The 24,980-nt window shown below is 39.6% G+C and overlaps 1 protein-coding gene and 1 long non-coding RNA gene across 4 annotated transcripts; one reads left to right on the plus strand and one right to left on the minus strand.

The window, feature by feature from the left end:
* Nucleotides 1–5,644: 5,644 nt before the first annotated feature.
* On the minus strand, nucleotides 5,645–16,166 carry LOC137131827 (uncharacterized). Its single transcript, XR_010915043.1, has 3 exons — nucleotides 16,051–16,166; nucleotides 9,392–9,624; nucleotides 5,645–7,389 (listed from the first exon to the last, which is right to left on the minus strand). It is a non-coding gene; the product is annotated as an uncharacterized lncRNA (long non-coding RNA).
* Nucleotides 16,167–16,329: 163 nt separating this feature from the next.
* etaa1b (ETAA1 activator of ATR kinase b) lies at nucleotides 16,330–21,906 on the plus strand. Of its 3 annotated transcripts, none has more exons than XM_067513600.1 (6): nucleotides 16,330–16,471; nucleotides 16,954–17,070; nucleotides 18,190–18,254; nucleotides 18,374–18,483; nucleotides 18,682–20,111; nucleotides 20,955–21,906. In XM_067513600.1, the coding sequence occupies exons 1-6, from the start codon at nucleotides 16,330–16,332 to the stop codon at nucleotides 21,065–21,067; spliced, it is 1,977 nt and encodes a 658-aa protein (XP_067369701.1). In that variant the 3' UTR covers nucleotides 21,068–21,906. The 3 variants fall into 3 exon arrangements, with proteins under 3 accessions (XP_067369701.1, XP_067369711.1, XP_067369720.1); XM_067513610.1 differs by lacking the exon at nucleotides 16,330–16,471 and adding an exon at nucleotides 16,590–16,740; XM_067513619.1 differs by lacking the exons at nucleotides 16,330–16,471; nucleotides 16,954–17,070 and adding an exon at nucleotides 17,717–17,792.
* Nucleotides 21,907–24,980: the final 3,074 nt, after the last annotated feature.

Below are 24,980 nucleotides of genomic sequence, written 5' to 3' on the forward strand. Positions count from 1 at the left end.
AAATGAAAAAGCTCAAAAAAGTAATTTGTCCTGTCAAAACACAATCTAAACACTTATACACAGTTTATTACAAGTGGGCTTGACATTTTACATACTATTACAGTGAGTAGAGTGTCCAAAGGTCATTTGTCTTGTCTGTTATTAACTACGGGTCTGTGTGGGTGAGATCAAGAGCCTATGTGTTGTAAATTCCTTAATACATTTCTCATCAGGTTGTTGTGCGAGTGGAAACAACACAATAGGTTGTTTCAGTGGGGGGTTCATATCCACTCACAGCCCTCTCTGACTAATAAAGAGTGGTTTCAATGTCAGCATTTACTTACATTAAACCTAAGCAAAAAAAGGATCTGGTGCACCTTATTCTCCGAAAGTGACACTGCTCGCGAAGATTATAGGGCTGACTCAAGAGCATCCTTGCAGGATCGTTACTTAACATATGTAAAAGATGGCCATGTTTTTCTAGCTCCCCCAGTCCCTGTCGACTATTGTCCCACGGCATAACAAGCACCCGGCAAAAAGCAGGTAAAAATAAAACAAAGGCATAATAAGATAGTGAAAAATGATGCCGAAAGGTTGTAATGAAGATGGAAAGAGTTGCTGTGAGGCCTAATGAAGATACATGCCTGTATTTCTGTGACACAGTAATAATTACGAGCTGGGTTACCATTAATAGCTCATGAAATATTAAGTCCCATTAGCTAATAAAACAGACTGCAAAAAAGAATGCAGGTTCTCTGCAATACTGTGTAGCACGTAAAGAGATACACTATAAGCTCTTGGTTTTATTGCTGGGTGCAAAAATGATGAACTGGGCCTCTTCATTACTATAAGAGACAGAATTGTTCTTTCCCTCATATTAAAAATGCATAATTTGTAATATGAATATAAGTTTGAGGTGTTAAAAGGAATACTTTTAGAGATTGTTTTTAGTTGTATCGCAGTAACAACACACTATATGCTGGCAGTTTCTTTACAAATAAAAAAGAAAAACACCTCATACAAATTCAATAAAAATGGTCTCATTCATCTTGTCAGTTGCACTTCCTTGTTTAATCTGATCATCATCTAATAAATTGGATTTTAAAAGTGAAATTGATTAGACCATGCACGTTAGCCATGCTGAAAAAGAATGGCAACGCTCTCTGCTCAAACAATATCTATTATACTAGCTCATTTGACCAAAGTTAACACAGATACATCTTCCCCTGTTACTTCTCTGGACTCAAATCAGAGAGAGAATTTAGGTGGAATTAGGGAATTGGTTTTCGAGTAATGATCACGGAACTTGGCATTATTGGTAAATGATAATGAATGATTATAAAGCCTGCACCTGTTCAGCCCACTTCACCTCTGAGGCCCCTACAAATAAAGATGGAAAAGACTAGTATTCAGTTAGTATGGGCATCCCTGCCAAGTGACCCACTGATTTTCTTATTTTCGTGCAGTCAGTCTGGCTCTAAAGAATGAGTTTTAATCCTGGCAGTGCATGATTAAGTCTGTTTGTGCTTAACGCAGGTCTGCTCAACTGGAAAAGTGGATGCAGTAGAAAAAGGAAAAAAAAAGTGAGGGTTGTGATAGTGAGGAATGTGTGTAGGTTTGCTTCAGTGAGACTTCATATGCGTGTATTAATGGGTGACCATGTGTGTGCTCTTAAGTGCGTGTATGTGCGTGGGTGGTGGGAGCTGCGGTTGTTCAGAGGGCCTGAATGGCACCTGTCAGGCTCTTGATTAACGAGGCCCTCTGCCCTTCAATTCCCCAGCCTGTCACTCAGAGAGGAGGCATTAATCTTCATCGCTCGCTTGTCAGGTCAGGGCAGGTCCAAGACACCCACCAGTGTGTGCTCGTATGTTTGTGCATTTAATGTTTGTCTATGCATGTATTGATGTCAGTTGCAGGTGTTTTAGTGTGTATAAGTCCGTGTATGTGTCTGTACTTGTGTGACATTAAATGCATGTGTGTGTGGAAGATTGTTTGTGTGGAAAGGCATAGCAAGAGGGGGAGGTGTTTGGAATGCGGCAGTTGAGCCGTGTAACATTAGGCTGGACTAGTGCAAAAAACAGGATGACAAAACCCCAAAAAATACTTGTAATTATGCTCTGGTCCTTCAACAGAAAGCGTTGGCATCATTTATTAGAATTCAAAAGAGCATGTGCACTCTGTAACACCCACATCATTCCCTTGTGTGAGAGGTGAGAAAAAGGCTGGGGTATTGTGGGGCAGTTTGCTCATTGGTATCAGTGGAAGTTTATATAAGATGTGTGTGTGTGTGTGTGTGTGTGTGTGTGTGTGTGTGTGTGTGTGTGTGTGTGTGTGTGTGTGTGTGTGTGTGAGGAGACAGATGGAGAGTGGGACTGCCACTTCTGCCAAGCTACTACTCACACTCATCCAAACAGCACGCCACCCCTGAACCTGCAACACAATCCATCTGACCAATCACACAAGCCCAGATGCACATTTGCCAACCAATCACAGAGCCGGCAGTTCAATTAGAGCATAATAAAGGGACATTCATCATTCAATTAGGCATCTGTCACCGAGCCACAAAAGGGGGAAAAACTTGGGAAATGCAAAGAGAGGAATGGAGAGGGATGGATAGAGAGAAAAAGAGACAACACTGAATAGGAGATGCAGACAACAAGACAACAAAATAAAGTGAAGAATGTAGAGAATGTAAAAAAAAAAAGCGAAATAGCTAAATATTCATAATGTTAATTGCATTGTCGCCTCAGTGATGTTGTTATGACTAACAGCAAGCTCTTGTGAAAAAGAAAAAAATCTGGAAGATGATGTCCTGCTCTGATAGACACAACAGATACTGTATGTTCTTCAGCAACCAGCCTCCAAACAAATCTTCCATTCTCAAAAATTTCAGTAACGCTAAAACAAAATCTACTTATACAGTAACATATACCGTGCTGACGTACAGTTACTCTATAGGGACAAATATTGCAATGTACTGTAGAGGTATCATTATCTAAAACAGATTATACCACTGACAATAAGCCATGACCAGTGGTGTGTATTAGGATTTTTAGGTGGGAGACAAATTTTTCCATTGATGTGGTTGAATTTTTCTTTGACTATAGAGGAAACACAGGCCGACTCTAAAACCTTTAGATCTGTTTACTCACAAACTGCTTCCCTGCATGATCTTGGCTCTAAATCAGTTCATCAAATTTGCCCTCAGATCAAACCAGTGGCTCAAAATGTTAATTACATCATTAAGGACAGTTAGGCTGCCAGTCTTTTGGTGATGGTTGGGACTGTTAATGGTAATTAAATTGATGTCAAAACAAATGTGGTAATAAATAACGTAATAAAAATAATTAAAATAGCACAGTCTTATTATACTGTTAGCACGACATCGAGTTCTCATGTCTTTAGCTATATGTGACAGTGTGTCCTAAAACAATTAATAATGCTCAATCAAATCAAATTGAACTGGTAACGTTATTTTTTTTTACACATCTCTGACTGTAAATAACCCACATGTCAAATGCTCTTTTCAGACTGGCTCTATTGTCCCATATTGCATTGCTTCTTATGCCTTCACAATAAAATGTCAGTGCTCTGTACAATAAGTAACATGTCTTGCATGTCTCCTTCTCACTGTCTGTCTCTCATTGCCTCTCTTGTACCAGCTGTCTCCAAACCCCTGTGGTCCTCGTTCCCTCCACCTTCTTCCCCCGTCCCTCCTCCTTCTCTCAACCTCTCTCATCCCAGTCCCCAACCAAGCAAGAAAATGATCCCTAGTAAATAATATATCAAGATAAATGATAATTGCTCAAATTTTTTGTGTGTTCCACGCCACTTAATGAGAGCCATAAATTAGCAATGAATTCGGTTGACAGCATTTGCCATAAGACGGCCAAGGCAAATGTGCCTTGGCATCCTGATGGTTAAATGTTTGTGTCTTCTCCATGTTTCTTCAGCCTTAAGATGGAGCCTTTCGAAGTTCAAGAAGAGTACCTCAGAGTGCAGTTGGAGCAGAAATGCATCCACTGTGATCGGCTTATCTGGATCTTCTAAGTGCGCAGGCAAAGGAGCACTGTAACAAGGTAGTTTATTTTTAAAAGGTCAAAATGGGAAAGATGCTTTATCTTCTAATATTCTGATACAAAAGGGTATGAACAGAGAATTCTCTTGCATACAGAAACCATATGAACGATCGGGCTAAAACCTGTGGTGACAACATAATTTAATTATTGAGGAAAGGTTCATCAACAGGTTAGGTTCTGGCTAGTTTCTTTATACATTTACAATGTTTGTGTAAATGTTACACTACTCCTTACACCAAATTGGAAGTATTGTATTTTGTAAAACTAAAGCTAAACAACAGGACAACATCTCAAATACACCCATATGCACACTACGTACAGTATTGAAGATTGGCTGTGTGTGAGCACTAGCACTTAAGCCTCATCCCTGTGTCCCTGTCAGACATCAAACGGGGGCCTTGGCCACAGATCGCACACACAGGGATCCCCAGAGGCTGCCTGATTGAAACCTAGCAACAGGACCAAACAGCTGCTTCAAACAAAAGACATCTGCATATTTCAGATTTGTTTTTCATAAATTAACACCACAACCTGCCAAAAATCTGGCCGAGGGAGTCTATCGACTTGTGTATAATTAGATAAAGTTTACAAGCTACGAAAGTTGGAAATTAGCATGAGGTAAAGGGTCGCTCACAAGGGAGGAGGCAGGGGACAAGGCTTACAGGCATGTTTCTGCCTTTTTTTTGTAAAAGTGCGGGGGTGGTGGTTGTGGGCAGACTGTTCACACTAAGGGAAAACATACATATACAGCTCCTCTGGTGTGTGTTGAAGCTATGCCAGTGGCTGAGTTTTGTTGTAGTATTTAACCAGCATGCTGACAATCAGTGATGCTCCTGGCTTAAGCCAATTAAAAAGTGGCTTTGTTAGGTTCTGCCTTCATCCTAATGACACCTACTGTGCATTTGTGTACATGTGCATGTTTTAGTCTGCCAGGGCCCTGTGTGTTGCCTGTATGGGGTCAGATAGCAAGCTATTGCACTTGTGAAAACCCCTTCAATTATTCAGTGAAGCCAAGTCTTCCTTTATCTCCCGATTGTCTCCTGGTGTGTTTAGGGACAGCAGTGAGACAGTGAGAGTGAAAGAGAGGGATGAAGGAGAAAGAAGAGACGGAGGGATGGATGGATGGGAAGGAGCGGATGTCTCCTAAAAAGCATTGCTGCCTAATTACTAGCTCATTTAGATCAGGAACCGCAGTTATAAATAACCCAACAGCTGGCGCGATGGAAACAGACAACACCAAACACAGAAACACAGCACAATATCACAGTTAGCTGAAATAAGCATTGGAATGATAATGGTGTATGTGGCGCATGGAAAGAGTCTGATGTGTGTCAGCATGATTGCACTGTTTACAACCTAAAAACCCCTAAATGGGCCCAGGGCAGAGGAGAGGTTAACTTATAAGAATAGATGTTACACTCAAGTTTCTTTCTATATCTGTTAAGATGTGAGTATTATTTATACAAGTTTTATAACAGATTCAAAAAAACATCACAGTGGCAATAAATGATGAGTTTTAAGCAGAGTTGTAAATTATAGTGTATGTTTATTGTTGACTCAAACAATAAAACATGGTATTTATTCCCTACTTACCACAAATTTTACTTTTAAGTTTTGAGGTGTTGATCTCTGAAATTCCAACATCACCATGGAGCTAAATAGCATATTATTTGCTGTGTGTGGAGCTTTAAAAATGAATGTGAGGAGTCCAGATGCATAAAACTGTGCAAATCCACGACGAAAACTGTTTGTATGCACGGAAACATGCATACACGCACGTTCTTTTAAGCAGGTTTATAATGATCATGTGCACATGCCTCATATTCACTCCCATAATTCGCCATAATTGTAAGTAGAAATGTATTAAACATTAGTTTTAAAATGGCTACCTGTCCTCACCAATTACACCTGTCAATATGATATAAGAAGTGGTTTTACTAACTGTGCTACATAGGCAAGACAGTATCACATGACCATGATGCACGGCCGTGGCCATCTACAGCGCCAATTTGTCACACGTAAGTATAAACCGCAGTTGCAATGACATCTCAGTCTTCTTCAAAGAATGTCTCAAAGCAGATCGGTTATCGACTGATCTGAATCCTTGTTGTAGTCAAGTCATAACGTTTCTAATACCAGGTTAAGAAAATTAGACAAAAGAACTAACATGTATTCATGTCTCTTTAAAATAGTATTATCTGTTTCCCAGACAGACTCCATGTGTCCCAAGGGCTATGGGAAAGATTTTAAGCATTTCTATGTTTGTCAAAGCTCCAAAATGCAGAGCTGCTTCTTCTTCTGTTAAGTGATTATACAGACAACTTGGGAGTGATATAATTACCACAAACATGGCAACCCTAGTAGTGAAGCTTGTGGAGGTGATAATATATGGTAATTACCAGTTTCTAGAGCTGAACAATCTGGAAAGAATGTATTTAAGATAAAAGCATGAAAACAACCCCGGCAGCAGTTTTACATGTACAGGATGGTGTTTACACTGTAAAGGAAGACAATGGCTGTAAACATTACCAAATGGTAATGAGATAAATGCGGTATCCCTTCCAGAGTACACATGTATTTTTGCTTGTAGACGATGGGTGTAACAGCTCTCACAAGGAAAAAATTTAACAATGGATTGATTAAAATCTCAAAATATTAACTCTGAAACCAAGAAATGCAACTGTCCAGATAGTTCTAATTAGGATTTAATTGCAACTGTAATTATTTATTATTTTACTAGTTAAATTTGTTCACCTGAGAGGAATGTAAAACGATGTAGATTTGTTTATTTCAGCCCATAAATACTATTAAGTGTCTGCAGCATTTATAAAAGTGTTACCAAGACACCTGTAGAGAAATGCTATATCTTTGTTACTTCTTTTTTTGTCTCCACATCAATAAATGTTTCCCAGAAATTAGCTAAAGCTAAATGAAAGGTTAAATAAACTGTACAGCGACACTGTATTGAGTACTGGGGGAAAGCGGTGACCATTCAAATCTTTCAAGAGAAACACAACTCTCTGAACCCACTGTGAGCATCAGGGGGACCTCGGTTTTCAAAAGGTATTCATTCAATCAGAGCTCTTTGACGACAAGCCCGTGACACAGTGGATCTGCTTTGGTCGTTGTCTCCTGATGGACATTTTGGCAGCAGATGACGGCTCCTCAGTTCAGGACAAGGAGACCAAAAGACTGTAGCTCTCTGTTAGCAAACAATAGGCAGGTTTTTGTTTCAGCAAAGTGAAAGACCAGAGTGAGAAAGGTGATCTTCATGTCCCAGAACACACACACAGGAGCGAAGAACCGAATGGGAAAACTCCAGGTTTCCATCCTTAGAGAAGAGATATTAAATATTGCAAAATTTAACACTGAAATATATGTTGCATCTGTTGGTTCACTTGGATGACCGCCTACATACTGTGAAACCTGGTTTAGAAGAAAGGAGAGCAGGTGGGTGAAATCAAGGTATCATTTTACAGCATTTATCTTTATGATGCTCATTTTTCAGGTTCACTGACACATGGATATTTAAAAGCCTCTTGAGTCTTTAAAAGAAACTTTGCCTTGTAAGCATCACTGTCACAGTGTAACAGTTGTCTAACTAATTTCAAACATATCTAAACCCAGAGTGATGCAGAGACTCCGGGAATAGATGTTAGGAGTGGGCGGTCCCTCCTGTTGTAGGAACCTCCGATGAGGCGTGTTCGCCATATGCTTGCTGAGATCCGAGGGAAAAGGGCTCAGAGGATAAAAGTCAGCACAGCGGCAACGGGCCCTCCATCAGTGTGTTCAAAGCCTCCATATGAAAATGACTGCATACAAGACTTCTACTGAGGCCAAATTTAGATCAAAGGCAACTCCAGTCAGGAGAGGAAAAAGGGAAAGGGGTGGGGTTGGTTTGGGGCATACAGGGAGTAGTGCATATAATGGATGTTTGTGCAATGTGATGAGAAAGTCTGCACGAGAATGTTAATAATAATAAGTGGGGAAATTTGTCAATTTATTTTTCCCATTTACACTGAAGAAGTGAATACCAAATTGGAGCTGTTAACTTGTGATGTGACTGCCAACTGGTTGAAATTAGGTTTTGTCTATTCCAGGACACCAAACTGGCAGTTTTACTGAACAGACTCTGTCCAAGATTGAATTTTGACAACTGGACATATAGCACTCATACAAACAAGCTTTTGATGTTTGAGTTACAGTATTGGTTTGGTATATTTCCCCTCTTTCCCCCTTTCCCTTTCCACTTACCCTCTTTCATCTGTAATTACTAACTGTCTCTTAACTATTACTGTACATCCAGTTGTAGTTGTAACTTTATGATCAAGTCATTTTGTCTTAGAGTAGTTGGCTACTCCAGCTAGCTACCCAGTTTGAATCCACAATCCCTGTTCTCCTTGTGCTTGAATGTGTTTCCTTCGGGTTCTCTGGCTTCCTCCCACAGTTCAAAGATATGCACGTTAGGTTAATTGGTGACTCTAAATTGCCTGTGGGTGTGAATGTGAGTGTGAATGGTTGTCTGTCGGTGTATGTCTCTCTGTGTTGGTCTTGACCACGCAAAAAAAGCTTAATATCCAAATATAAATATAAAACATTAAATAACATAATATCTAAATGCTTTTTTTGTTATGAGAACATCATTATTACAACGAAAAAAATGGACAACAACTCATGTTTTGGTTCCCTTATCGCTTGTCTTTGACTTCTAGATTTTGAACCTAAATTTTATTTAAAAAAGTATTTTCTGGAACTATTTTCAGATGACCTGCTAATGAGCATTTACAGCAGTGGGATGATGTATGAAGAATTTACTGAAAGTAACAACAGTGCTAATTTTCATGGTAGTGATGGAAAATGTCATTAATTATTGCAGCATGTCACAGAGCAACATGATGTATCATGTTTTATTAACACATGTAATATTTTGGCTCCAATTGTTTTCAAGTCATTTTATGGGATTTGCTGACAAGAAGAAAAAGTATGAGCAGCCTTATATTAAAATGTAGTGTAATGCTATTTTATCACTTCCTATTTTCCACCAACTTATACTATCCTAGAAGGAACCAGTAAACTTTTTCATGGACTGGCTGCCTGATGAATCACTGTTATATCATTCAGAGGTATAAAACTGAACCAAGATAATTTATTTATATTAAAATGGTATTGATTTCTGCTTTAAAATAATATATATTCCACCATAAATTACAGCCTTCATGCTCTTGACCGTAGTGGTGGGAAAACTGTTAACACTGATATATAAGAGCTTCAACTGGCCACAATCCACACATCTTTCTTCTATCTCTTCACCTCCTTTACTTAATCTCACCCACCTTCCACCTCCTCTTCGCTCCTCCCTCCATTTCTTCTTGCTTCCTGGTTCTCCAGAGGGGAGGTCACATGCTTCAGACCTGCTCTGTGCCATCTGGCTGACTTCCTGTCATCTTTACCCCAAGAGAGGGTGGCTCTCCAGGGTATATGACTAGAGAACCAACCCACCATAGGGTGCCTTCCATCCTTCCTCTTTTCTTCCTTGTTCCTCCTCCTACTCCAGGCCCCCCTACACCTGAGCAAAGACGGTGAAAATAAAATACAGAGGGGAAAGAGAAAGACAAAGAATACAGGGGGAAAGAAAGAGAAAGGAGAAAATACAAAAGAAATTAAAATTAGAAAATACTCCAAGCTGTAAGTGCAGAACATTTCCAGACTGCTCTGAATAAAACTGACTAATCAAGCAGTATTTTTAAATGTTATTTGGGAAAAAAGTTTCTAGTGTCTTGATTATGACAAATCAAATTTCACCACAATCAAAACATTGAGGAGTTTTATGTGATTATATAGTATATGTTTGAAAAATCAAAATGAGGAGAGGGAGCCACTTTCCTTTAATCAGAGAGGACCGCGGACATTAGGGTTTATTTCAAACTACAAAAAAAACCATAGAGTCTCAGAAACATCCTTACATAAATTGTGTTTGAATTACCAACGAGGCCCTTGACATGAAAGTAGAGCCCACTTTGTCTTGTACCCTCTCTTCCTGTCACACATATCCGTCCACCACTAGAACATCAGAAATGGTTAAAAGTGCGTACATGCCAGATTAATCTTAATGTCCCACCCACAGTCTTGCATATTCATATAAATATAACATGACTGCCGCTCACATCTGAATTTATTAGTTTTCCTCCTCTGCAAATTAGTGGGCCTCCAATTGATGAATATTTTAGCACATGTGCACTCTGCGGGACATTTATCATCGGCTTTGCTATTATAAACAGAATAAATGAGCAGTCAGTGTAGGCTGCTGCTACACTATGCCCGTGCTGTACACAGACACACCACCCCTCTTGTACTCTCTCCTTGTCGACTGCTGCTGAATCTTATTTCTGCAGGAATGACTATCTTTAAATTTTTATGACATCTACCAGGACATAAGGACAAGTGTTTACTATACTGCAGTATTGTATATTGCAGGTTTGCCAATGGATGACGATCATGACAGAAAGGTATTGCACCCAAACTGCAAACCCTAAAGCAGAGCTGCAGTCAAGAGAACCTTAGATGAATCTATGTTAAGTGAAGCCCTAAGGGGGTCGAGACAGAGGTTAATTGGATGTACTAAAATTGTGATATTTCATTACAGACAATAAGATTTGGAGGTTAGTCTACTAAAAAAGGGTGACAATTTTAAAATAAAGGTATTGCTTAAGACTGAGATTCTTCCCTATCTTTATTGCTAATCATTGCCCTTTGAATGGTGCTCCCTTGGGATCATTCCTCTATCGTCAAATAGTTTGAACTGTACAGTTGATGTTTTTCTCATTGGATTTTTTGTTGATGAAGTTTGAGTGGAGGTTTTACCAAAAAAATTCAACAAAATCATTTGTATAACCCTACTTTCTTAAAAACCGTCACTAGGTTCTCTATATTTGATGGTACACTGAGAACAACTGGGGACTGAAAAACATGTTCAGTAAATGTTTGACTTGCTCAGAATCTTAAAACCATATCAGTCATGAGGGCCAATAAACAGGAAGCCAAGTCAAAATGAGACCACATTTTCATCTTCTTTTCTCCTCTTCTTCTTCTTCTTCATCTCAACCATCCATTGCTGATTGGGAGCGCAGTTGGATGCCCTTTAGCACTTCCCTTTCCCCCTATGTGACCAAAAAGGCTGCTGGGATTGTTTCAGACATGCGCCAAACCACCTTAGGCTGCATCTAACCACTGCTGAAGCCCAATGATCTAACACTGTTTCAGGCAATGTTTCAAATGCTTTCATTCAGAGTCCCAGCCATTGGCAGACACTGTGAAATGGGTGAAATCCCAGCTTGGCAAAGCTGGCAGAGAAACTCAGCATTCTGGATGCCTTCCACTTCAGAGAGCTCTACCACATGCTAACTGTCATCCAAGAGACACTGCTAGCCCAAAGGAGGGTCTGACAGAATGGGTGGGTAGTGAGGGAGAATGGGGATGATATAAATATTGGGATATACCCTTTACATACAAACATCTAAGACACTCCATGGAGATATATCACCAGAAGCCATCAGAGGTGATTATTATTTATGCAGACACTATTCTGGCTTGAGCTTCATATTCTCCTGCTTGTCTCGCTCACCTGGCATCTGCCCAGTGCGCTTTCCCTCAGATCCACAGCAATGATGGGCCCCCACCTCACACACACACACACCACACACACTACCACTTCCTTGTCCTCATTCCTGTCTATGCCTGGTATATCCCCTGACATGTTTGCTCCTCCTTCATAAACACTAGCAGCTGCTTGGGCAATTAGCCATTAGCTCTTTACTTTTTACTATAATACCCAATCCTCAGAAATCTCCACAATTAGCTCCTTAATTGCTTCTAAACAACCCAGGCGTAACCAATAAATAAAAGAAGGCGGTGGGTAGTTAGGTGAATAGACATGCTTCTGGGAAAGAACCAAGATTCTTCCTCTTTCCTCCCTTTGCAGCCTTTGGCTATTTTTTTCAGCTGTGACATGGTTTGGAAAGCTTGTAGATGAGGAGGAAGACAGAAAGGGTTAAAAACAAGGCAGTTGAGGGCTGATGCATTATATTCATATTGAAAGTGACAAACCCATGCCCTTTATTCTGTGTTTTAACTATCACTTTTGAGAAATGCTAACATTCAGAGTGACAGAGGGTGCTAAATTGACTTTTAGATGGGCAGGATACAGCGCCCCGGGTAATTTGTGTGGCAGTATGATATGACACAGCCCGCTTCATAGAGCAACGGGGATACCCCCGAGATCAGTTGTTGATTAAATCTTTGTTATAACCATACTGATGTTTCAAGTTAAAATATTTTACACTCACATAAGTTACACCACCATCATGAGATCTATAGGCTCAAAAATGTAAAAGGAATAGATGAATAACTGACACACAATACTTAAATGATCAGTCAATTAATAAACTCATCAACAGACAAAGAGTTAAATGACAGCACATATATCGTTTGTTATACTACCCTCTTTTCGGCTTCTCCCGTCAGTTCAGGGTCGCCACAGCGGACCATCGTCCACATGTTGATTTGGCACAGTTTTTACGCCAGATGCCGGCCCTGCACAGCTGGGGAGGGGAATGGGCTGTTAGGGGTTCAGTGTCTTGCCCAGGAACACTTCAACATAGAGCCAGGGATCGAACCACTCACCCTGTGGTCCGTAAGCAACTGCCTTTACCAACTGAGCTATAGCCGTATCAAACAAAAATCACTTATTCTTAGATTCTGGGTTCTCAAATGTGAACCAATGTATTTTTTCTTTTTCTTTGTCCTTTCGGCTTATCCCGTGATTTCAGGGGTTGCCACAGCATAACATTTGTCCGAGTGTTGATTTGGCACAGTTTTTAAGCTGGATGCCCTTCCTGATGCAACCCTCTCCAATTTCTACCGGGCTAGGACTGGCACTACACAGCTGGGGATGGGAATGATTCACGATAATTTTAACATTTGTGAAGTAACGGTGGGAAAACTGATGATATAAAGTTTCATACAACCACTAATGCACACTAAATTCTACATTTTACATCACCACAACACACTTGTTACAATTCTTAGTTTTACTTTCTTTCCAGTATTCCCCAGTTATTTTCTGTATGGCGGACATTCCAGATATGGTTTGTTTCTTCAGAGTTAGCTACAATAATATCAATGTGGCGGGTCAGGGACAACTGAATGTTTAACGGTTTTGATACTCTAGACAAGAAGTCTAGTCCCTGGAAAATGACACATATTGCAGTTCCCATCATCATTAGCGGCGGCTGAATATCTGCTGAAGTACTGATGAAACAAGAATTATACTTTGACTACGGAAGTGGAGGCTGTGACACTAGGTCATCTGTCCATAACAGTTTCTGGCTTTCAATCAAAGAAAGCAGCTGATTGGCTTCCCCATGTCTTTATATTGATAAACTGCTTCCAAATGAAAACAATCAAAGTTGAATCAAGTATAATCAAGCATAATTCACAGCAGCTTGTGCATGTGTGTGTGTTGGCTATTATGAAATCTTGTTCCAGCAGCACAGCACCTCAGTAAGGCATTATCCATACAAATCTTGTCTGCTATGATGTTACTTACTGTGTCTCCCTTTCTCCTACCCCCCCCCCACACTCACACACACACATATTACTATGGAGGTATACAAGCACCATCTAGTGCTTTTTTGGGGAAATTGCTCCGCAGAAATGTATTGAAAAATTCAATTGGTAGTATTTCTTGTGCTATAGTTTTTTTTTTATATGACATTAACATTCCCAAATCCTTAATGCAGAAGCATGGTCTCTTAACTGTCCATGGCACAGTGAGAGTAGGATAGTCTTCAGCAAATCTCCTTCTGTGCAGTCAAGCACAAAATCAAAAATCAACGGCTTTCAGCTTGTCCCTTCAGGGGTCGCCACAGCGGATTGTGTTCCACACGTTAGTTTGGCATGTGTGTTTACGCCGGATGCGCTTCCTGCCACAACACTCCCATTTTATCCAGGCTCAGGATGGGCACCAAGGCGGCCCTTGATAGATTGGCGGGGCCCACACCTGGTTATAGAAACTACAACAATCTCTGGTTTAAAAACAAAAGTGGCTTCTTTTGATAAATAAAAGGGTAATAATGTTTCTAATTTTGTCAAACCATTCTTGATCAAAGGGCTTATACCGTTTGTGGTTAGTGGGACATAAATAGTTAAATAGTTTGAATGGACATGTGACTACATGCATGCATGACATAGTACAATAAATAACAGCATAATTACAGCAACAGCACTTCCTTCCCTCCGCTTTCTCAGATAAGATGATGATGAGGATGTGGAAATATAGATTATTTTAAAAACACAAAAACGTAATTGAAACCATTAACTCACATACACTAACCTGTTACCACAATTGTTCATTCAACTATGACATCTGAATGCAAAACCGTTGGAAGTTCAGTCAATGTAATATTTACTTTATGATTGTAAAAATAACACCCAAAAGCAGTCAAAATCAAGACAAAGACATATCCAAGTTGAAATATTAATCTGAAATAAGTCTAAAGGGTCAGAATAAAATCCCAGAGAATTTGCTCAGACACTAATGTCACATTTGACAAATTTGTTTTAATTAGAAATAGACTCAGATTTTACTTAGCAGACTAGAAAAAATGATAAGCCACTGACCCATTAGACACCCCGGCTCAAAAAAGCCTCGCTGACAGATTTACCCTAAGTGCATCGTATCAATAGTTTCTTTGACCTTTGATCTTGAGGCTTTAAAGCATATGACGTTAAACTGGTAAAAGTGGAGGAGGAAACATGCAATCACTTGTAATCCCAGCTTTTTTACTTGGTTCATCTTTTTCGTTTTGGTCTTGGTTTATTTACAGTATTCAAATTAATTTACAAACATAAAGAGCATCTAAATGTGTAGGATAAACCAATAAATTCTTTAGTGTCTAACAACCTTTATCAAGGTGGCGCACTGGGCCAATATAGTGCCTTATATTCTTTCAACTTACTGACTTTTCACAATATTAGAACAAAGGCAAAACATTGCCAGCCTTATATTCATAAAGGAATCTAGTTTCAGACATGGTTCCAGCCTTAGTTTTTGTGGTTTTTACAAAATGCCATGTAGTATTTTTGTGAGTCAAATAATAAACATTTATTAAAACTTTGATGGATTTCTTTGACAATACGCATGCAATCAGGCAAACAACTACCACCACAACAAGGCTTCAACAAACAAACAAGGTTCAGGCCCAATGAAGCCTGATAACAATTACCAAACATATGGGTGGACCCACTTGGTAGTGCTAGGATGTCTGCCATAATATTTACTGACTGCTTGAAATCCAAGCTTAACACAAGCTCAAAGTTAATTTGTGTATTTAAATGTGTTCTCACATAAAGTATACAATTGAAGAGAATAGGAGTTTGCTAGGCCCATTTTATTAAAATTTTCAATGGAATATTGTACTTAATTATAATAATGCTGTCGGAAACAGACAAGAAATAAATATTTTTGCTTAGTGGGGCTTTGTTGTCTGAAGTGCCGACACACACCCCAAAACCTGTGATAATCCTTAAAGGGCTTTCAAGGAAGCCCCGTATTATCGCTTCTCTTCCTAATGGCAAAATGTGTGAGGCTCAATAGTTTTGACCTAAATTATTTTGAGAAAAATATCAATATTAGAATGTTTTTAAAATGCTTTAAGATAGGATAGCCTAGCTATTTATGTCAAAGTATTATAATGTTTGAACGTACTACTACTGTACAGTACTCGATAAGCTACTTAATAAGTATTTCCAATAACATTTGCACATAGGCCTTTTGTATTTTTCTCAACACACAAATGTGTTGTTCATGAAACAGCTAACATAGCTTAATAACATAGTCCCCTATGCAAAGTTTGGGGAATATGATTTATTACTTTGCGATTGTATTTATCCACGGAAATGAGAGTAATACAACAGTTGAAGACAATGTACTTACCATCACAAAGCTCAGTCACACTTCTGCAGTTTTCTTTGAACGGGTTGCGTAACCGCACACACTGCGACAAAACCTAACCGGCATCCGTAGGTTGCTGACGTCACAGATAAATATGGCGGCTGGCTCTAAATGAATGACCAAAGGCACAACAACAACATAATTGTTTCCGAAACGATAATCTAACCTGTGAAAACTAACGTATAGATAGACGCGGTTCAACGAAAGAGTTAAAAAAAATGTTCAGAAGAGTTTACGCCCTTACTGCCGTTTTAATGAGCCATGTCAGAGCCCACAAAACAAGCTGCGGCTGGCTCCTCTGAGTTCACTGAGCTGTGGAGGAATGTTTCCAAACTTTGTCACAGCAAAACACTAGAGAAGAAAACAGGAAAGCAGATGCCTGAAATAGCACCCGTTTTAAAAGGTGAGGCTGCCTATCGGCTAAAACAGACAACAATCTGCTGTACAGCCCCATCAGTTTAAACCCAGATCAAACAAGAGACGGGATGAAAACATTAAACTGCATGGCTGGAGGAGTGGCAGCGGCCATTAGCGATTTAACCGAATGTGTGATCAAGGGAACATGCTAGCTGACTTTAATGCTTCTTACTTATTCTAGAATCTCCATACACAGCACTAACCTTTTTCATCAAGCGATCCTAGATTGTTCTTCGGTCTCCCTAAAGATTTTAGGTGAGATTCTAGTTGTCAATTCTCGGATCTGCTCAGTTTAAAGCTTCGACTTGGGACTTAAATGTAGAATTCATTCATTTATTTCAAAACGCAGCGCAGAGACTGATGAATGAACAACGATCAACTGTCCAAATTCTTATGTATAGCAGAATTGTATAATATTAAGTTAAATGCAGGTCATATAATATATCTCTTTCGGTTTGACTTTCACAGATTTGCAGAGCCCTAATCGCAAAGGCTGCACCAGATTCCCTGGACTAAATGGAGATTCTCCAGGTGATGCAGAAGCTTCACAAGATATTTTCTGGGATTCCAACTCTCCCTCTCATGGTAACAGAGATAAACTATTCAGATACTTAAAACGCAAATCCAATGTTTATACGTGCTGTTATTTTTACGGGTTGGTGCAGTTCAACATGCATGCCCGCTGATCGTGCCTTTGTTTTACTACTGTTTTCCTTGTTTTACTAAATGAAATATGGTGTATAGATGTAAACTACAACTAACTGTTATTACACAAGTGGAATAAACTAAACTCTGACTTTCATGAAATCTTTTCAAACAAAAATTATACAACAAGGTTCTGTTCTACAGTGTGGCATTGACTATTTGTACTTATGCTCATTTAAGAAAAGATGTTTTTGACAATTTATTAAAAATATTTAGCTGTGTACCCACATATTCATGCTTTTCTGTGGTGGGGTGGGAGGATTAGGGGAGCGTCATTGTATCACTTGAAGAATAGATGGTTTTTTGTTTCTCTGATGTACAGGTTGGATGTTTTGCAATATAAGAAAAAATCTACATAGGAAATGTTTGATGTGACACTCCAAATTTTATTTAGGTACATTATGTTTGTTTATTCTTGAGACATTCACTGGAGTATATCTGTGGCAACTGAAGTGACTGGACAAGTTAAAAAGAACACACCCACCTGTGTATATAAGGTCCCGCAAGTTGCAGTCCATGTCACAACCAAGCCATGAAGTCCAAGGAAATCTATGTAGACCTGCACAGTAATATTTAGTTTTGAGGCAGAGATTAAGATATGGGTAAGAAACAATTTATTGAGCTTTAAGTGTCCCAGGATTAGAAGCTAAAAAGACACACCTTGTAAAGTCTTTGGGCAGAACTCCAAGTTCTGTGCCTGGCAAACACAAGGTACTGCTCATCAAGGTATTAGCAAGTTAATGCTAATAACCTTGCTAAATCGAAGCATAGTGGTGGAAAGAGGGTGCAACCTCAGCAGGAGGAATAAATATACAAGCTAAATCATAAAAACATATTTACTCTTTGTCATTATAGGTTGAGTGTAGATGTATATATAGTTGGGTGCAAAAGTTTGTAACGCCTTTTTTATTTTTTATTTTTTAAATGGCAAAAAGACTTTTTCATTAACATAATATTTTTATAATATATTTATAAATGTTGTCAATTACATTTTTTCAGGATCGGGACTCAGGAACAACAGAGTTGTGGAAATATCAGACATTGTCAACCGTATTGCCCCAAAGGTCAGTAGTTTCTTAATCATTACAAAAATCATCGGATGTTGGAAATTAGTGTATTGCTGTACTAAGGCTGTTGCTTGTTCCGTTCATGTTTTGAAATACTGCACATGTGTCCCACACAGGATGTAAGACCAAAAGAGAATGAATCCCCCCTGCTACAGTGGATAGGTGACAGTGCGTTCCCTTGCACACCTGACATTCCAAAGCCAAGAGCCAGAAAAAAGTCTTCTCGGTGTGTAATCATTATATTGACCTAGATATTTCCTGACTGGGGATGCAGGAAATTTAATCACTTTCCTGCATTAATGTTCAATTCATGTATTGTAGGTAATTACAGCACGAGTGGATTTTATTTTTGATGTTTTTCTATTTGCAGTATAGTTTTCCATGTTATGGATTATTTTTCTGGTCTGTTCTCTCGTTTCCACAGGCAGAACAGTGTAGAGGACCTCATAAAACTGGCCAGGCAGTTTGACAAGAACATGCAGCAAGACAAGGAGACTTCAGAGGAGCTTAAAACTGTCAGCAGTAACCTCAATGACTGTGGGAACACTTCCAAACCAAAACTGTCAGAGACGTCATTGCATAACAATGCAAAGGACCTAAAGTGTCCATCCTCATTGGATCACATGGAGGCAGAGCTCCATGCTCTGTTCGACTGCTCTACTCAGGGAGTCAGTGGCCAGTTAAGCCAAGGTTTGTCAGCATCAGCCTGTTCGCAGGAAATAAAAGACCAGCTTGGGACTTCAACTTTAGCTGAACCCCAACAATCAGAGCTTACATCTGCTGACAAGTCCGACTCAGCTGCACATCCTGCTGAAGGAAAAGTATGGTCTTATGGTTTTATGGCGAAAAACTGTGATGATTTTGATGATGACTGGGAGAATGATGACCTGCTTAATGACTCTTTTGTGCTGGCGATCACCCAGAATCCTGACCAGCTACTTGACAGCAACCCTAAAACCACCTTGCAGTCTAACACTAGGACAAACACTACTCAGTTTACTTCAGTGTGCAAACCTACTTCAAATACATACTCTGCACATGAGCCATCATACTTGCACTCCAAGTCAAACTGCAGCGCACTCCAGGAACTGTGTCCCAAACCAAAGACTACAAACCGAAGCACTTTCAAGTTAGAACCCAATACTCACTTCCAGCCCAAAACAGCTGGCACAGAGATTTCCAAGTTCAGCTTTACTGTTATACAGCCTAAATCACAGATATCTGACAAGAAATCTGCTACCACAAGGACACAGTCTACTCCTCAACCTGACCAGATCACTAATGATGAGAGGGGAGACTGTGTAGCCACAGACTCCGTTAAAGACATTTCAGACAGCTTGTGGGATGATGGGGAAGATGACGCACTGCTCTACCAGGTATGTGACAGCGTGGAGAGGATCTCCAACAGCCAGTCACAACAACTGAGCCCCATTAACTGCCAACAAAAACAAGATATTGCTGTAGACAGACAGCAAAAAACTACCACTCCTCTGCCAATTGACAAGTCCTGGTCCATGAACACTAGTGCCTGTGCTAACAGACGGTCACAACGTGTGTTTGTTCGTTCTAACTCATTACCAGGTATTAGCTGTGAAACATTGAACTACCAAGGATGGAACATTCCCATGAAAGGTGCCAACAACAAATCACAGATGTCCCAGAGCCTCCCAGGACACCACGTGACTGTGGGCACATTTGGCCAGTGTAGGAATTCCACTGGAAGTTTCCAGGATAAGAATGCTAATGTGGACATGAAGGTACACACCGTGACAGCCAGGCTGCCGCAGACCTCCAGGTCCCATCACGCAACCTTTAAGAGAAATGTATCTGACTCAGCTGCTATAAGTAACAAAGGTAAGGCTTGAGCTGTATTAAACCATGTGCATTTACATACAGAACAGATACATTAAAAGGTTTCATTTTAAATGGTTTTATTACAATGGATTGCTAGTGTGTTAGAGAAAAGGCCATAAGGAAAATTTACTTTTCTACAAAATAGTACAGATAATAGCCTGAAACTGGAAAACATATATTTCATACATTATGATGAATTAAAATATAGCTGAGTTGTTCGATCCCCGGCCCTCTGTCTGTTCAGTGTCTCTGGGCAAGACACTGAACCCCTAACAGCCCATTCCCAACCCCAGCTGTGCAGTGCCGGTCTAAGCCCGGCGTAAAAACTGGGCCAAATCAACATGCGGACAATGATCCACTGTGGTGACCCTTAACTTGCGGGATAAGCCGAAAGGACAACAACAAAAAAAAGATTAATTAAAATAAAGGCGTTCGGTGCTTTACTTGGTACATTGTAATTTTGTTATCTTACAGCATCTTTGCAGTCTGTGTTCTTTCTAACATGTAAAACAGATTGACAGTTTAGTGCATCTGCACTTTTCCGAAGCAAGTAAAGACAATGTGATGCTTTGTGATCATTTGTGATGCTGTCAAGAGCCAAACCTCAGGAAGCTTCACTGCCAATGGATTGCAGACTGTTTTTGCATGGACATAGAGGGATGGGGATATTTGTACATTCAAACGAGCTTCAACCACTAAAAAGGGTACCCCACTGGTCATAGTTATGGTAGCCATATTTTTATGTTAACAAATTGAATTTTTGTTGTTCAAGATCATAGCAAACAACACAGTTCTGACTTGGGGTTTTTGTTCATTTTTCTAACTTTCTTTCTGCCTTTTCAGTTTTTGTGACAAGCCAGATGACAGGAAAGTGTTCTGCAGCTGAGATCGAGAGGAAAAAACAGGAGGCCTTGGCCAGGAGGAGACTGCGCATGCAGAACACCCCAAAACCATAGAAGAGCTCCATCATGACTGAAGGGATATTATCATACTGCCAGTGGGTCAGCCACCTACTTATAAGGGAAGATTATGTTGACAGCTCAAATCACTAGGTCTTTCATGAGTTGTTTGAAATGACTTTGTTCCCTTTTGACAAGTGGATGCGTGGTGTAAGAGCTGCTGGACATTTTTGCTACTCATATAAAATATGTACACAAGAAGGTAATGTCCAGTTCGAAGCAAGGTTCAGATCTGGTGCAGGGAGCTTGATAGAAAGAAATTTCCCTGAGCTTTTTCCAATTTGGAATTTGAAAGACAGTTTACATTTAATGAGGTTGGAATAATCCTTAAGCTTAATGATAACTCTTGTTTTCCTACTATTATTAAAGCTCTTTGACTTTTTTTCTGTGTTTAAAGGAAATAGTTCCATCTCAATGCAAGGACTGAGACTAAAGAACAGTTCATTTCTGATGTTTCATATGAAACTAAATGCAACTGTGTTTTCTACTCTGTTAACAGAACAATAACGTGCCTTTAATTCTGTCGTGATACTAAAGAGTATTTGGCGGTTCCCTTAACTTTTAAAATAGTTCTGCTTTAGTAAAAGAGACATTACGTTTTGTAACAGAGAGAAAAATAACGTGTTTTATGCATAAAAATATGCGTGCCTTTTTAATTAATATTTGTTTTTTTGTTTAACATTTTGTTTACAAATGTTTTTTTGTTTTTTCACATCATTGGTCAGGATGTTACACTGTATTACGTTGTTATTGTCCTCTGTAGGCACACTTTATTGTAAAGGCCTTTCTTTGCACCTTTCAAACATTTATCCGCCAATAAAAAAACACCCATGGAAGTGTATTTTTTATGTTCACACAGGATAAGGCTGAAATGAGGAGGGTTACCTCACGCATCGTTGTGTAAACATCAGTGTGAAATCCGATATAAATTCCTAGAAAAAGGATAAAAATGTTGATGAGCTTTTTGTTTCGACTTTAGTGCCTTAGTGCGTCTTAAGGAATTTGACTCCAGGCACTTTTACTTCACAGCTAATGATGGACTTGGCTGTTTCCCTAATTTATCTAAGCTAATTTAACACAAAGAAACCTCTGAATACAGTGGGCTACTACAATACACTTTCAATTACATTAGCTTTCACTTGTTTGACAGGTTACTAATTTCTCTGCTTTGTCTTTACCTGCATAACTCAAACAAACAATTGAACCTCTGACTCAAACTGCACACTTAGTGTGGATGGACCTTAAGCCCCTTAAAACAGTCTTTTAGTATTGTAATTCTTTGCAAATTGAGGAACTTGAGAGACACATTAAATAAAATGAAGAGTCGGTAGGTTTGTAACTCTTGTAAATTAGTGGCCTGGCCCTTTAAAGACACATTGTAGGTGTCTGTGCTACATCAGTTGCTCTCCCTTAGTATCAAACAGCTGGTCAGGATTTTGAGTGTACACAGACCGCCTCCTTACTGCAGTTATTGGCATTCATTACTCTAACTTCTTTGTATTTCAGGACTGTTGACAGGTCGAGTAAATATGATGGGCCCATTTCGCAAACACTAAAATCTGTTTTCAACAAGTTGCTGCTAGAAAAGGGAGACCATTGTGGATGTGCAATAGCCTCGGCGTGGAGCATATTATCGTTATTAGGCATAGGGGATTATTTTAATATGAGGGCTAATTTGTCCTCTGGCCCTTTATCACTCTACTCACCTGCTGTGAGTGTGAGGGTAGTACAATGTTCCTCTTTGTAATCCCAAGAGAATTCTTCTGTGTTTCGCCCTCAAGCCCATCCCCAGCCACTACATGCCTGTGAGAGTTCTTCCCAGGTGTGTATGTGTGTGACGGGTGGTCTGCAGGTGTGTATATTTGGAGTATATATCCCATTCCAAGCACGTACTAGGCCCCATCCTCCTCCCTGGCCTATCTGTTTCCCCTCCCCACCCGGCCTGACTGTAAATCAGATGGCAGGGCAATTTGGCAACAGCATAAAGGCCTCTGGTTTTTATGACTATGATTATGGTTATGATGATGACTAGTATTTATTTCAACTATCTGATGAAACCCTTTGCTAAAGCTAACAGGTGTCGAGCAGGTACAATATCATGCTCGCTGAAGGATCCCTATAATGCCACCATAGAGAGGGAAATATCGTCCACCAAACAGAAGAATGGGCTGTTTCAGCGCCCGCTCGTCACACCGTACATGGAGCAATTTCTGATTATTGGATGGGAGTGGAGCCCTACAACGTCGTCTTTGTGGAAAGAGAATGATTTATGGCTGTTAGTCAGGCATAAGGCGGTAATTGCCGCAGTGACGATTATGTTACCATGGCACCTGTTTAAACTGTCTATCCCTATGTGAATGTTTTCATTTTTTGAAGAGAATTTCTAGCTTGAAACTGATGTGTGGAGACATTAATGAAGATGGGAAAGGTTCTGAGATGGTGTGGTAACAATTTAGAAGCAAAGGAGAGTATATGATGGACAGGTTTGTGTTGTGTTGTCTGATATATTAGGGAAAGTTAATGTAAAGCCAAAACAACCCGGGACAGTTGCTTAAACGTGCGAGACAGAAGCTGCTTTATTGAGATAGTATAATAAATACAACAAATTTTTTTTATTAATAATAAGTAAATGTAAGCTTACATACAAATAATTTAACCTTTATGATACACTCTTTAATACAGGTGACTCCCATTGTGTATATTTAGAACTCTGAGCCTGATATTTGACCTCCCCTGGCGCTGTTCAAGTGAAAAGAGCATTTCTTCACCATTGATCCAATATTTGTTAAAACACACTTTCTCAGGACGCTGTACTGGATGGATCCATATTCATATTCACATTAATACATATTTTCTCTTTCTGGGTACTGTAAGTTACATCACCCCCCTCAAATTCGGCTGTGAAGGTGCCTTTTTTTTTAACAGGACAGGTAAATAATTAGAATATCATAAGTCTTTTGATGAAATATTAAGAGGCCACATTCCCCAAAACACTTAAATATGCAGTGGTGTAAGATTTAGAGGAAATGGAATACAGTATTAGTAACTTGGATTTTATCAGTAATTTCCTGAAAATAAGAATAGCTGCATTTTCTTTAATTTAGAATAAACCTTTTAATATATCCCTTTTTTTTTTTTTAAATGAAGGTCACCAGGGTGCACTGCCAACAAACAGAACACTGGCTTTAGATAAGTAATGTTGCACCTTTACACTGATGTAGCAGCTTGAATCTGGTGATACTAAATCACATGACCAATACTGTCATGAGTTGTATGACCATGCTTTCAGGTCCCTTTGTCTGCTCCCAATCTCCTGCCTGACACACACACACACTGCTTTAACCTGATGCCTGTTGCAATCCAGTCTGCAGCACATATAATCCATCCACTTCATTTGCTCTCTGTCATACTGATACTGATCCAGAGTCTATGTGGTGGTGGTGGTAATGCACCTATTAGCTGACTGCCAACCACCAATAAAACCACAGAAGAAGCAGCTCTGCCAGATTGTCTGGTCAGCACTCAAATGGTAAATGATCTGCTTATATAGCACTTTTATTCCAAGTGCTTCACATTCTCCCATTCATACACATAGGCATCTAACCATTTAAGGTGCTAGTGCTAGACCCACTGGGACAAACTTAGGGGTCTGGATCTTGCCCAGTGACACTTAGACGTGTACTCAGAAAGAACCAGGAGTCAAACATCAACACTGTAGTTGTTGGATGACTTTCTACCAATGAAGCTACAGAGATCTTGGTCTCCTGTATCTGCCAGGAACTGTCGTTTTCTTTTGTTTGCTAGAGATTCTGTTCTTTCATGTAATTGTTTTAAATTGGTTCTTGCACTGAGGTTTAACTTGTTGCTCTATCTCACTTCTGTTTATGGTCTCATGCTTTTGCCTGCTCAG

Source organism: Channa argus, chromosome 1 (genome assembly GCF_033026475.1).
Source record: "Channa argus isolate prfri chromosome 1, Channa argus male v1.0, whole genome shotgun sequence".
NCBI classification, from domain to species: Eukaryota; Metazoa; Chordata; class Actinopteri; order Anabantiformes; family Channidae; genus Channa; species Channa argus.

What these genes read in the sequence shown, in the direction of transcription:
- etaa1b (XM_067513600.1), top strand. Translation starts at nt 16,330, where the DNA reads ATGTCAGAGCCCACAAAACAAGCTGCGGCTGGCTCCTCTGAGTTCACT. An exon ending in TCAACCGTATTGCCCCAAAG is followed by an intron (nt 18,255 to 18,373) that starts GTCAGTAGTTTC and finishes TGTCCCACACAG; the next exon opens with GATGTAAGACCAAAAGAGAA. An exon ending in AGCTGCTATAAGTAACAAAG is followed by an intron (nt 20,112 to 20,954) that starts GTAAGGCTTGAG and finishes CTGCCTTTTCAG; the next exon opens with TTTTTGTGACAAGCCAGATG.